This window comes from Epinephelus fuscoguttatus, linkage group LG12 (assembly GCF_011397635.1).
Source record: "Epinephelus fuscoguttatus linkage group LG12, E.fuscoguttatus.final_Chr_v1".
In the NCBI taxonomy this organism is placed as follows: Eukaryota; Metazoa; Chordata; class Actinopteri; order Perciformes; family Serranidae; genus Epinephelus; species Epinephelus fuscoguttatus.
The window spans coordinates 8,509,585-8,523,734 of NC_064763.1; the positions used below are offsets into that span (position 1 = coordinate 8,509,585).

Sequence of the window (14,150 nt, forward strand, 5' to 3'; positions counted from 1 at the left end):
CAGGCCAGAGCCCGAGCCAAAGCCGGCCTCTGACACACAACGCCTGCTTGTTGTCAGAACAAAAGAGCTGCAAGCTTTTCTCCTGGAAAAAAAACTGAAAGAGCCTTCAGAGTCTGGGCCCTTCGCCTGCCTTCTCTCAGCTCCTCTCGGCTCTGTCCTCCTCTCCTATATTCTCTCCACCCTTTTTCTTTTCTTTTCCTGCTTTTGCAGATAGTCACTCAGTCACTCTAAATCAGTCTGCTGAGGTAAGGCTGCCGTTCAGAGCGATAGGAGAGACTTTAGGGACACAAAACCTGGATTAAGTGCTGTGAGCACGAGAGGAGTGTCATCTGTAATCTGTCCAGCAGGTTTGTGTTTGTCTGGACACTCAACAGTTTAATGATACTGTGCTGATGGATCTTCAAAAACATGTCATCAGGGCAGATCTTTCCACCACAGTCATTCAAAAAAGTGTACCAGGTAACTATATATAGATTAATGATTACCAACATTTGCTTATTAGAGTTTATATATATATATGTAATCGTATAGATAGTATGTAATGAGGCAGATTATTTTACAGTTTAACATGGCTCTCACATAAAAAATGACAGTACCAGTAAATATAAAAGACAGTTAACTTCACAGTAAATTGAGTTACTCATTGGTATCTAATAAAACCAAATAAAACTAAAAGATAAATTAAAAAAGTCAGTCAGATCTAGTCAGTTATATGAATGCATAAATGTGTTCGTATTTCTTTTTTGATATGTGTCAACATGTACAGCAGTGCAGTCTATTTGTAATAAGCAAATATCCGCTCATGTCTGCAAGTGTGACAGATGTGTAAAAGAGATAGTTGATTGTAGAGTCTCATTCTCAGGTCGTCAAATACTCATGCTTTGGGTTGGCAGTTCGATCCGACTACCAACCCAAAGCATCGGTATTTGATGACATGGGAATGAGACTCAACAACCAATCAATCATCATCATCATCATAATCTTTCTCCAGATCATACTGAGCCTTTAAGTATATCTTCATTTTATGTTTCAGCTGAAAAGATTTTTTTAATAGAGGAAAACTCAGTATTACAGTAGATTTCTGTTACATCAGTAATATCTCTTAAACCAAACCTCTGATGGCCCTTACAGACCAAGCAGGCAGTCAGTCAGTGTCAAGCTAACGGTGAGCATCTGTCGCTTCAGTTTTTGCGTTGTGTCCCGCACTGTTGGTACTAGTCAGCTCTAGTCAGCTGATTCACCTACCTACAGCAGCACAGCCAGAGGAACCTGTCACTGAGAGAAGTCACTCTGACTGACAGTTCAGCTCAGCACATGAGAGGAGAAATGGAAGTGAGGAAAGTAAACAAATGACGCAAGTCAAGAAGGGGAGATTATTTTAGGAAAGGCTATTTTTTAAGCCATTGAGCTCTTTAGCAGAAATGATTCATAATTGTTGGTGTAATTGTTCGCCAGCCCACTGTAAATATCCTTTGTTCTTTGGACTCCCACCACCTGGTGCTATGGAGAGTCATTTCCTGTCATGCAAGCACAGGACGTATGTGTTGGCCATTGCCCGTAGTCCTTGTGGTTTGTTCAAGTGCAACTTTTTGGCCAAGACACAGGTGATGTGAGGTGACCCAACAGTCGGCCTTTGTCACCACTAGTTCTCTGATGTTTGTTTGGTGTGTCTGGGCCTTAAAGGATTATTAATAAAAAGAATGTGATGTTTTTTGGAGCTCCTTGAATAGACTGTCTGTGGATATTTGCTGCACTGAAACATGTTTTTGTCCAGATTTGGTCATCAAAGGAACAAGTATACTGGTTATGTGATAGCTGTTCCTGCTGAACCACTATGACTTAGGAAGTTTTTGAGATTTCTCAGTCTTGCAATAACTTGAACCTTACAATAACTTCACTGACAACAGGGGTGAATGCATCATTTTCTAATTCCTGACATACAAGACCATGTCCCTGATGTGTTTGATATGTGGAGTTGGCTATTTGGTCCTGTGTGAAGGTGAATTAGCATAGCAGAGTTATGATGGTGTAAATCTTGCAATCTCTCTTTCTCTCTGAGCAGCTGAAGAAGAAGCAGGTGTACGTGGAGAAGGTGGAGAGGATGCAGCAGGCCCTGGCTCAGCTCCAAGCAGCCTGTGAGAAGAGAGAACAACTCGAGCATCGACTCCGTACCAGACTGGAGAGAGAGCTGGAGTCGCTACGTATGCAGCAGGTAACACCTCAGTCAGGCCTGTGCTGACTGACCATCATATAGACTATCAACAGATAAAGAGACCATCACTGTGGCTGATGCCCCTGCCCATGCTAATACTATTTATTGATTTATTTGGCAGTGAATTTATGTATTTATGAGCTGTATACAGAATTCTCCTCAGTCTGTTTTGGTAATCCACTAGTAACTGCTTAAATCTAATGCTGCCCTAACACAAAATGACTACATTTGGAAGCTAGTGCCGTATTAATTTTAAATCCACAAATGACAGAGTCCCTCTTCTGTGTTCTGGCCCCCTCATTCTTTCACCCCTTCTTCTTGTCTCCTTCGTCCCTCCCAGCGTCAGGGAGGAACTCAGAACAGTGGGACAGTCCCATCAGAGTACAACGCCACAGCACTGATGGAGCACCTGAGGGAGAAGGAGGAGCGGATTCTGGCTCTGGAGGCCGACATGACCAAATGGGAGCAGAAGTACTTGGAGGAGAGCGTGATGAGGCAGTTTGCCCTGGACGCCGCTGCCTCTGTCGCCACTCAGAGGTACTCGTGCATTACAGTTATTGATTTCATACTCTGCGCCGTTGACTCTCATGTCTGTCATATGTTTATTAATAAGTGGAACATCAGCAACTTATTCTGATTTTTGTTGTTATGGTTGCTGAAGATTCATAAAGTCAAAGATATTTAGTTTCTGAGGGAACCTTAATCAATTAAAAATTCAAATTCAGGTTTGAGCAATGAAATGAAGCCTAAACTGAGTTCAAGCCCAGCAAACTGCAGCCACAGGGCTCTGATGTTTCCTACAAACTTACAATGAAGTGTCTACCACCTAGTGGTCATTAAATGAACTGCAGCTTATTGCATTTGTTCATCAACTCTGCTGTAGTGGTACTGCTGTCTTTAAATGGTCTTTCCAGTTTGTGTTTTAGCAGTTTCAGCATTCAGCAGCAATAACTTGTGTGTTCCTGCATTGAGAGGCTTTTATATTTTATCATATTTATTTTGTCATTATTTTATTTTTTTAATTATATTTTGCATGCACTGTAAATGCCCTGGTGTACGGATATAGTATCCCACAGTGAGACAAGTGTTTAGAACAGGTCAGCAAGTTTGTGTTAAGTGCTGTGGGTGAACCACTTTTGAACTCCAGGTTCTGTCTTGTTTTGCAGGGACACATCTGCAGTAGTAATAAGCCATTCTCCCAGCAGCAGCTATGACACGTCGGTAGAGGCACGAATCCAGAAGGAAGAAGAGGAGATCCTCATGGCCAATCGGCGCTGTCTGGACATGGAAAGCAGGTAAGACACTCCCCACATACATGCAGCCTTCCTGAGACCAGGGCTTGTAAATATAAATGCATGGAGTCTAAATAACAGCCCTGTAAATATTCATTTTACCTTGAAAGGTTTAAAGAGGTATGTTGTGTATGTTGGCACTTTACATAAAAAGTACAAATTCCTCGTATGTAAAAGCCTCCTTTACAGTAAACTGGATTCTAATTCTAGTGATCACACAGTAATATTACAGCACTAGATGCCTCATTGTCATGCTGGTTCTACCTGCCTGCTGAGATTTGCAGTCTGAATGTATAATGCTCATTATCCATTATGTCTGCGTGAGCTCTTTTTGACACCAAAGGAGGTAGATGAACACATAAATGCCCAGACACACCAAACTGACTTCAGAGAACTAGAGGTGACAAACAGCCCTGCTGCGTCCCCTGACGTTGCCTGTGTCTCGGCCAGAAAGTTGCACATGAACACACAGCAAAGACTACAGCCAACAGCCAACCAAACAGCATATATGTTCTGTACCTGCATGTGAGGAAATAGCTTTCTCTCTCACCAATAGACGGTGGTAGTCTGTATTCCTCGTTAAAAAAGCGAACCTGGAAGACCGTCTTGACACAAGTTAGCCAGTTAACACAATCCAATTGATCTCTTTACTTTGATCTCTCCTCCTATGCCTGTGAAGTTCTGATGATGCAGGATCACAAAAAAACATTTGATAAAAGAGTAACCTGTCAGTCCATATGACTTCATGTTGACTCATATTTGTAAAAGGCCAGCATGAACATGAAGGAGACCAGAACTAAAAGGTGACAATGTGTCATTTCTTTCCTGTAGTCCAAACCAAATGAATATATGATATAAAAGCAGTCACGTAGCTCTCATGGTCTCCTTTCCAGCAGTAACTGTTCTCTGTTCTCCATGCTGGCTCTGTCTAATGTTTTTTTTTGCCTAATTCAGGATAAAGAATCTTCATGCCCAAATCATAGAGAAAGATGCTATGATCAAAGTGCTTCACCAGCGCTCCAGGAAAGAGCCCGTCAAGTCTGACGCACCGTCTGCCATGAGGCCCTCCAAGTCCCTGATGTCAATCTCCAACACTGGCTCCAGTGGTTCAGGACTGCTCTCTCACAGCCTGGGCCTCAGCAGCTCGCCCATCACCGAAGAACGCAAGGACACCAGCTGGAAAGGCAGCCTGGGTAAGAACCAGCAGTCCTCACAGACTATTACCTCATATAAGAACAGCAGCCGAACAGTTCTGTGAGAACTGGGGATGTACAGTCACTTGTAACTACGGTGCTGCTGTGTTCATTGCTCTCTTCTCATGTTCCCTCAGGGGTCCTGCTGGGTTCCGAGTTTCGCACGGAGTCTCTCAGGACAGAGTCGATCTCATCATCCCCGTCACCAGTGCTTCCTTCCACCCCGATGACTGCAGGCCACTCAAAGACAGGCAGCAGGGACAGCTGCACACAGACCGAGAAGGGCCAGAGTCAGGACACCAGCAAGCCCAGCACTCCAGCCCTGCAGAGCATGACGCTGCCCACTCGCCTGTCCAGCCCCAGCCCAGTCTACATCCCCGACCGCATAGCAGGTGAGTACACATCGTCTGTCAGGCCTTGTTTCCACTGACTATTAACATATGTCTCAAGTGATCGACAGTGGACAGCTTTATGTCGGGTGTGAATGCACCCAATGTGTCCTCAGTGTGTCTTGGGATCCAGTTAAGCCATTAACATTTTTTATTTTTTATTTCCAGGATTTGACTCAAAAATATTAGAAATACAGAACGACTTTTTTGTCATTATTGGGCCAAACACTGGCACATGGGTGACAATGAGTGTTGGATGTGATAAAAAACAATCTTTTATGACATCTTGGCCAGTTTACGAGCATTTCTTTCAAATTTTACACACGCCGACGCCAGAGGTCCAGAATGTTTAATTGGTAACGCTGTAATAAATCTGGGCAAATACATCAGAATGAAGCACACACAACATGTTTCAATATTAAGGTAACAGTGTTTAAAAAGAAAAAAACATTTTAATGTGATAGAAATTTTAGATCATGTGGTCCAGGCCTGACACATCGCCAAGGATCCTCTTCACTGTGCTGTATAACAGTCACAGGTTAAATTAAATTTACAAAACAGACAGGGGGGCTCATCAGAAATGCTGACTCATCATTTTTTCTTCAAATTTGGGCATTTTCTGATGTTCTTTGTTTGTCTCTGTGCAGATGTGCCAGTGTTTCACAGCAGCACCCTGGAGCGAAGGCTCCCCGTCCAGTCCCACCCACAGCAACAGCCCCCTCCCCCAGCCCCGCCCACCCAACAGGAAGTGGACAACGACATGGTGGAGATCCTCATCTGACCCTGTGACCTCTGGAAAAAAATATCATCTAAACAAATGATCAGAGGGGGGGCAGCTCCATCAGATAAACAGAGCGACAGACGTGTTAATCACTCCAGCTCGTCCTCCAAACCTGCAGCTGCTGTCTGTGTGTCACCGAGCTGAGGGAGAGTAATTATACGCACATCACGCTGGTGCAAGGCTGTCAGAAACAGCATAAACGAAGAACAAGCAACGCCTGCAAACTTACTCTATGCAGCAAAAATTTAATACACAACATTTTGATCCTATTTGGATCTTCATCAGGTCAGAATGTTTGAAAAGTAGAAACCAGACCCATATTTATACATACTGCACACCTGGGTGACAACCTCTCTGATGGCATCCAAACTGCCCACACAGAGAAAAACAGTAATAAAAAGCCATACGTCAATATATATCAAACATTTATACAATTATATCAGATTCATCAACCCATTTATCTACATCGCATTCAAAAATAGATTGTACTAAGTGAGAGGCAATGTACAGAAATTAAACATCCCTCTTAAAAAGTTAGATCAAATCCCAATAAGGGAAAGAAGACACACCTGTTGTATTTATATACATTAATTTTTGTTTGTCTGTTTGTTTTGTACAATTATATGCGTGAGGGTCCAGAAAGATATACATATTTATATATAGGGAGAGCCATCATGATACAACCTCCAATATTCATTTCGAGAAAATGTTTGATGTAGATTTCTTGGTGTGGGGAGTGAAATATATAAAAATATTTCTTTTTGGAGCACGAGAGTGATTAAATCACCTTCTCTCTCTGATCTGTGTTTGACTGACCCACACCAATTAGACATTTTCATGCTCTCATGTTTACATGTGCATTTATTCAAACACTCCCAGCCTGACTGGACTTTTCCCAAATGTCCTTCATTCATTCATCCTTCATCATAGGAAAAACCAGACATCAGAAGCAAAAAGCAGAAGAGCCCTGTCCCTTCTTGTCTCATCTCAGCTTTTGCAGTTCTCCTAGATGCATGTGTTAATATGAAGTGGTGACTGGAACTTAAAAACAGAAAAGTTCATTGCCTCAAATTTATTTTACTGATGCAACTTTGGAAGTTGTCTCAGGCGCTTTCTCGTTCACAGAGATGGATTCAGCTTTGGGGACTGATGCTTGAAGCTGAAGGGAAGTTTATTGATTGAGGTGTGAGACAGAACTTTTCTTTTTAATTCAGTCTTTCAGTTGACATTAATGATAGAAACGTGAGCAAACCTGAAAGCCAAAATCTCCCTTGAATTAAAATTCAGCAGAGAGAACATACACATCCATACATACACACTTGTATTTTTGACTTTAAGGTGAAGGATTTCTTTTTTCTGTTTTTGTCACTGTGTTATGACTCACTGTGGTCAGTGACTCAGGCTTTTTGTTTAAATGCACTATTTTTTGACCGGGGGGGGGGGGGTTTAGTGGCGGCATCAAACTGCAGCACCAACAGCATTTCAGCACATTTGGGAACATTTGCAGAGCTTAGCATGTGCATTTTTCCTTTCCAACATGCAAGCATTAATGAGGACCAGAACTGGCCTTGCTACAAGAGTTCAGCTGTGAGAGGAGCAGCTTGTTACTTTGACTCGTGATACAGACACGTTATCTCTCCCGCAGTGTTGGTGGAGGCTGGTTGGACCAAATGTATTGGCTACCTTTTTGTTGCATTTATTGCACTACTTACTTTTTAAGTGTGTTTCTTATATTACTTTAAGATATCTGACATTAGGTATTGTATTTATGTGAAATGTTTTTTTCTAAACTGTAGTTAGACATGGCACTTGGGTAATCAGAAAGTATGTAAACTATAAAACAATCTTAACTATTGACATAGTGTATGTATGTACTGTAATGGCCTGTGTGAGAGGAGAGCTGAGCCATTCAGCTGTGTTACATTTCTAGAGCTGTTGAGTTATTGAGTTGGGATGTTGCCTTTTTGAGAGCAGACTTGTTGTGGTGCAAAGCGACAGGCCTCTGAGTAGCCCTGTTTTGTACTGGTGCAATCATCACATGGTGACTAGTACTGGGATTTTGGACGTATAGTGTTTGCAATGTTTGTGGCATTTTGACTTCAGGCAGAGTAAAACTGCAAAATCCGATGAGCTTTCCCTTTTTCGTCTCCCCCATCCCATTCCAGATAGATGTAAAAATGTGTTGTCATTCCCTTCAACGGGGATAAAATGATTTAATCACATGGCTGTTCTAAACTTTCCAAACATTATCAGACCAAACAGATCAAATTCTGATAGTGAAACGAGTCATTTTGTGAGGATTGTGATGCTTAAAAAATGTATCCACTGATTTACAGGCATCTATTTAGCCATGTAAGTCTGGGAAAAAGTGTTTATGTGCTGCAGGACTTCATGAGTGCAATTCAGTGCAATTACACTGAAAATTGGCTACAAAGCCCAGCATTCTTCCTGGGGACCTGAGTTATCCCTAGAGACTGACCTCTGGTGGCGCATGATGTGCACTACATACATTACATCAGTAATACAGCATCTCTGTATGAGTTTCATAGAGAAAGGAGCATCTCTATTTTAGACAGTATTGAAAATCATCCCGGAGGGATTTCTAATCATCCAAGCCTAATTGGCAGTAAATATAACAGCAACATCTGCTTTAAATGACAACTTCAGACAGATATGAACGGATGAAAAAAATTAAAATATGTTCAATTTAGGTCGCAGAAAAGGGTTCAACAATTTCAGAAAGATGATCAGATGATCAAACTTTCTTCTTGAAGCCTCGGCCACCTGAAGTCAAAGTGCTACATGGCTCGGTGAGAACACACAGTTCACAAGCTCTGTCTGAAACCTCCCTGGACTAGTACACCTGTGCAGGTTGCACTAGACTACCATTGGACCGTATTTGTGTTTTGAAAGGCATTCTTTAGAGTTTTAGAGAGACATGGTGGCGACATGCTGTACCAATCTGGTGTTGGGCCTCAGAGACAAGAAGGGAGCGAGAGTCTGACAGTTTATGTTAGCTGCCTGGACGACCCCACTGGTTGGGGTCACTCTCTGATAGCAGAGGTCTTAAAGTCACTCATTCAGCATTTCATCTCCTGTGCTTGAAGATGGAGGGGCTTTATCTTTTAGTATGATGCACATCATGTCATTAGATTGACATACACACATATTTAAAATTGCAGACATTTGTATCACCATATCTACTATCCATCTGACTCGATATTAGATCAAAACAAGCCATAGAAAATATTGCAGGCCTCATTTAGGTGACTTTAGGTTTGATTGGAAGTTGTCCGTTTGGATGTGAAATTTATGCAACAATCGACTAAGTCTGCTCTTCCGCTGACCTGTTAAGTATCATTTTGGTGAGTTAATAAGGCTAGCACAATTTTGCATTTCTATGCATAGTGAAGTGTTGGTATCGACTGTGAATGTCTCCCATTAGAATACAGAGGTAGCCTCTCAGATCGACATCTCTTGCTTTTGACCAAAGGTGACAGAATAGATTGCTACTCATCCCTGTGAACAATATCAGTGTGTGAATTTGAGAAAAGCTCAGTCTTAAAAAGACACCACATATTCAGGCTTAAAATGAGCTGTAATAATCTTCAAGTGGGGTAAGGTTATTGCCCATATTTTTAATCTCTCCAATCATTTCAAGAGATTGGCATGTTCAGAAATTTGATTGTTTCAATGGAGTGTGCATGAGAGTGTTTATGGTGGAGACAGGTGTTGCTGGTACAACCTGTTGCAGCAAGACAAAAAAAACCTTTACTTTTAAATCAAGCCACATGTCCAGAATAACCTGAGTTTTTTTGCAAAAATCAAATATTTTTTTGAGTTATGTGTTTAAATATTACATTTCCAGCAAGGTTATTAATAGAGTTAGATTGAAGATGTCCACTGCAAACCAAAAATGTTGGACCAAAGACGCTAAGAACGGTCAGCTAACCAACGTTATTGCAGAGAGTCTTTAGTTTTACGTCACGAAAGGACTGTGTTTCATCAGAGGAACTAAATAAGGAATGCACTGATATTTTGTAACTACATGTACCTGACATTTTATAGAGGAATAAGGACTTCGACCACTTCTCAACTTCCAAATGAATGGTGTTATTTTTCTCCACTACAGAAATGTACAACCCATATGTGTGTGAAATCATTTGAAAATCCAGTTGCTTTGCTTCCTGATACAGAACAGGCAGCACTCTGTATTCTGACTGAAACCTGATTATAGCTGCCGACATATTTTGGTACACTTTCTTTTTCCTGTCAAATCTCATGTTAGTATTGGTGGATCCCTAAGGATAGAGTTCCTGGTCGATGTAAACATGTCATTCATGGTTATGTGAAAAAGCACAATGCCAGTGTTAATAAATATGTTCACTCATTTTTTTCCATCACCAGCACATTAAGTGTCCTTAATGCTGGTACTGTAAATTATCTATCTGCCTGTTGTCGCGTGTTTTGGTGGGCTGAGCTGAAATCTCAAAGACAATGGACCTTGTGGGGGCTGTAAGGCTAGAGATATACTTGCTTTTTAACCACGTTTGCGGATAAAAACCAGCTGTGTCATGAACGCAGTTGATCACATACTTGCTTGTGTACTACACATGTTCCTGGAGGATGCCACCAGAGAACTCAGACAGTGGAGAACTTTCATATTTGTATGATGTAAACAATAAATTGGCGACAATGGCAACGGCCACTGACACGTTATCATGGATCCCACTGCTTTTCTTGGCAAGTCCCTTCCTGTTATGCTGTGATTGGCAGTTGTCGAAAAGCAGTGGAATCAACAGTTAGTGCCTAACGACACTTTAGGAGGTTACTTTATTTATAATTCTGACATCACAGCAGAAAAAGTGCCAGCAGCGACAACATAGATGGTGTTTAAGGCCCCTAAATTAAGCACATTGTGACAATGGCGAGTTTCTCACACTGTGGGTATTGCATCTTACACTTTGTGTTACTTTCTGAGGACTTGCACAACCAGTGCTCCGATTGGGCGCAGGATTCATGAGGCAGCTGTAATGTGCACGTGAATGTGTAGTTAAAAGCATGTTTATCTTCAGCCTACGGCCTCAGGTGGGATCGCTACAGATTTCTGATGATAGACTGATGCTAGTCACTGGTTTTTAAGTTGCATTTGAATGGATCTCATGAGCCCAGTAACATATTCATATTCCATTTTAAGTAAATAAAAATACTCAAATTTAGCTGCAAAAAGTAATCAACATTTCAGCTGCTGGCATTCCCAGCCATCAAACACACATTCACAGAAGGTTCTCATGTGACTGATATTTAGAGGAGTAGCCTTTACTAATCAGACCAGAACATTTCAAGATACAAAGATGTTTTTTTAGTTGGTTGCAGAAGATGAAATGCCAAATAGCAAAAGTATGAGCAGTTGGAATCAGTTGAGTTCTGTGTCATTTTATCCTACACAGTCTTGCATAAAGTTGGGAATTTAAGATCTATTCCTACATGAATCATTTAATAGTTTCACCTCTACTACAGTGATTTTCTACAAGGCATAGCAAACATTCTTGTAGGTAATGAAATGTGTTAATACTGGTACTTAAATGAGCTGCTACGTGACATTCAGTCAGGAGGTCCATTTATTGTGCAGTGCTGATAATGTCTCTTCTTAGATTAGTTTTTTGAAACCACCTCAAAGTTTCAGACAGGTACTTTTTGTAGCTGACAGATTCACATCTTCATCATCCCACCTGAGACTCCCCACAGACCTCGGTCCTGCCTCTGGCCTGCACCAAAGCCCCCCTCAGCCTTCAGTCCACCATGCACACACAAACTGGAGTAACTGCTCTCTGTGTACAGAAATACAACTTTGAAGCTGTTTCTCCACTCCTATGCAGTCAGTGCCTCAAAAAAAGACAAATCATGTGAACAAGCACCTCTATACCTGCCACAGTGTGTCTTATTTGTCTTTACCAGGCACTTGTCATCACATGTTTCCGTACTGGTACTTCAGTCATTAAAAGCATTGTTGTCTGTTAGCATGTAAAGCTAACCATGACCTGTCATTGCTGCACTTCGTGGATGTATAAACCGTTTTCCCGTAATGTGACAAATGCCTGGCAAAGAAAACTTCAATTCAAACTGTTCAAGAGGACTGACCTGAAAATATAAAATTGATGCAGTTTGCAATGTTTACTAGCTGTAAAAATGACAGTGTCTATTGTAGTGATTCTTGTTTAAAGCAATGTGTTTCCAGGCTGTTCATGTACATGCTGTTTCATGTTGTCATTGCTGTACAATCACAGTTCATGTAAAAGCAATTCTCTGATTAATCATCTGTTCTTACAACATTCATCTCATACAGTTTCTTATATTACGGTATGAAGTCATTTAGTTTTCTTTCTGTATATCTTTTCTGAACAAACTCCCAAATAACCAGTCAAATGAGTTAAGTTAGTATTCATGTAATTCTTTTGTTAAATAAATTAATGCTGAGACTTAAAGGTTGTTCCTGGTGTTTAGTTACATCTACATGAACCCACCTACTGCTCAGTGTACATTAGTCCCCACATTACACACACTGTGGGGGATACACTATTGGGAGAAAGGAAAGAAATTTGTGCTGAGTGTACAATGGGTTGGTTTACATGCACGCTAATATTCTACTAATATTCAGAATATGACATTCTGAATTTTATACTAGTCATGCGTAGTCTGTTAAGATATTCCAAATGTATTATTTTCTGAACAATCAGATCAGATATGACGGTATTAATCCAGTTTTAGGAGCATACTTTGGATATGTATGCAACACTTAAGCAGTTTGCGACACACAGCCTCTGCATTGTCATGGATACATTGTACTCAACCCAACCTGTCAACAAGGCTGTGAAGTAAAGATGTATGCCCAAAAGAAAAGCCAACATTTCTGATCAAAAGAGGAAACACACCTACTTTGAAACATGGTTTCACCATGGAAACAGGTTTTTGGATATGTGCAAATATCACAGCACCGACCTTTTCAACAAGGAGGCTTTGTTTGCATAGTCCAACAAGACTACCACTGATGGGAAACTTTGAAAAAATCCTGGCACAAGCTCCAGTTTTTCCACTTTGCCATATTTTGATGTGATAAACAAATTCATTGGCGTATGCACGGCTGTATGTAAACAGGGATGTTAGTGGAATGTTGAGATTCATTAGCCGTGTAAACAGCATATTAGGAATATTGTCTTTTGTGGAATAAGGGCGAAAAAAACTGAATCTCATACTTTTCTTTTTACTTTTAGTAGATACTGCAGCTGCCCTTAAAAACTGTGCTGTTGGATGCAGAATGAACACAATCAGGACAAGCTACTTCCTCATAACATTATGCCCTAAACTTTGACTCTCTTACTCATATATCCGTTACCATGGAGATAAAACAAAATACAGTGTAACTGAGCTTTTTAGAGACAGAGGTCAACGCAGAACTCTGATGCTATTTTGCAATTAGTAATAACTGCATACCTTTTAGACTCCAACAATTCAATTCAAGACAATTCATTTTTGTCCTCTGTGGAGGACATTAGTCTAACTAGTGTAACTCAAGTATTCTTTATGCTATCCATTTGGGTCAAACTGTTCTGAAGAGGACATCCAGGGCTTTCTAATGATGTAGACATTATGTGGGTGGGGTTAACAGGGCAAACACACACCCTTTTCAAAATGGCTGCCATTATGTTGTTCTCTTTTTTTTTTGCTGACAGAGTGGTAATTGATCATTTTCTGGCAAAAGTTATGATTATTTTGTTAATATTTAATTAGTTTCCTGAATATAAGGGTCTTAACTTTAATTTAGAGAGATTTCAGAAATCCAGAGTAATTTTAACCTTTTCAAAATACACCTTTTATTCAATGTCCTCTGTAGAGGACATTGGGACTTAGTACCCCCTGTTTTTTTAACCAATTACCATGATTCAGAAGGCAGAAGGCCATTAAAGGGAATGACGGGTTTTTTTTCTCATAATTTCTAATACATTTTAAAGGTTAGTCAGTGTGAAAGCAGAAATTTGGCTTGGAGTGAGAACACTTTAGGTGAACGTACATTCCCATGCATCTATGGCAGGATACTACCTAAAAGGAGGATTTTGAGAAACTTCATGCTTTATTTCCTTTAAACAATGACAATTCTTGCTGAGAGTGTATTCACACATACAATAGTATCTATAAAGCTTCACTCCACTGTTTTTTACCCTTCCTAGGCCACCACACACAATAAAGTTTACCTGGTCTTTGGGGTCTGTCACATAGGCGTCATGG

The 14,150-nt window shown here is 40.7% G+C and overlaps 1 protein-coding gene across 3 annotated transcripts in view; it reads left to right on the forward strand.

Annotated features, from left to right (window-relative positions):
* amot (angiomotin) overlaps window positions 1-12,352 on the forward strand; it is a 50,591-nt gene extending 38,239 nt beyond the window's left edge. For all 3 annotated transcript variants that reach the window (XM_049591342.1, XM_049591343.1, XM_049591344.1), the window contains 6 exons: window positions 2,063-2,212; window positions 2,553-2,749; window positions 3,379-3,507; window positions 4,459-4,697; window positions 4,835-5,089; window positions 5,734-12,352. In XM_049591342.1, the coding sequence (XP_049447299.1) occupies window positions 2,063-2,212; window positions 2,553-2,749; window positions 3,379-3,507; window positions 4,459-4,697; window positions 4,835-5,089; window positions 5,734-5,867 (1,104 nt within the window). In that variant the 3' untranslated portion in view covers window positions 5,868-12,352. The remainder of the gene's footprint in view (window positions 1-2,062; window positions 2,213-2,552; window positions 2,750-3,378; window positions 3,508-4,458; window positions 4,698-4,834; window positions 5,090-5,733) is intronic.
* The last annotated feature ends 1,798 nt before the right edge of the window (window positions 12,353-14,150 follow it).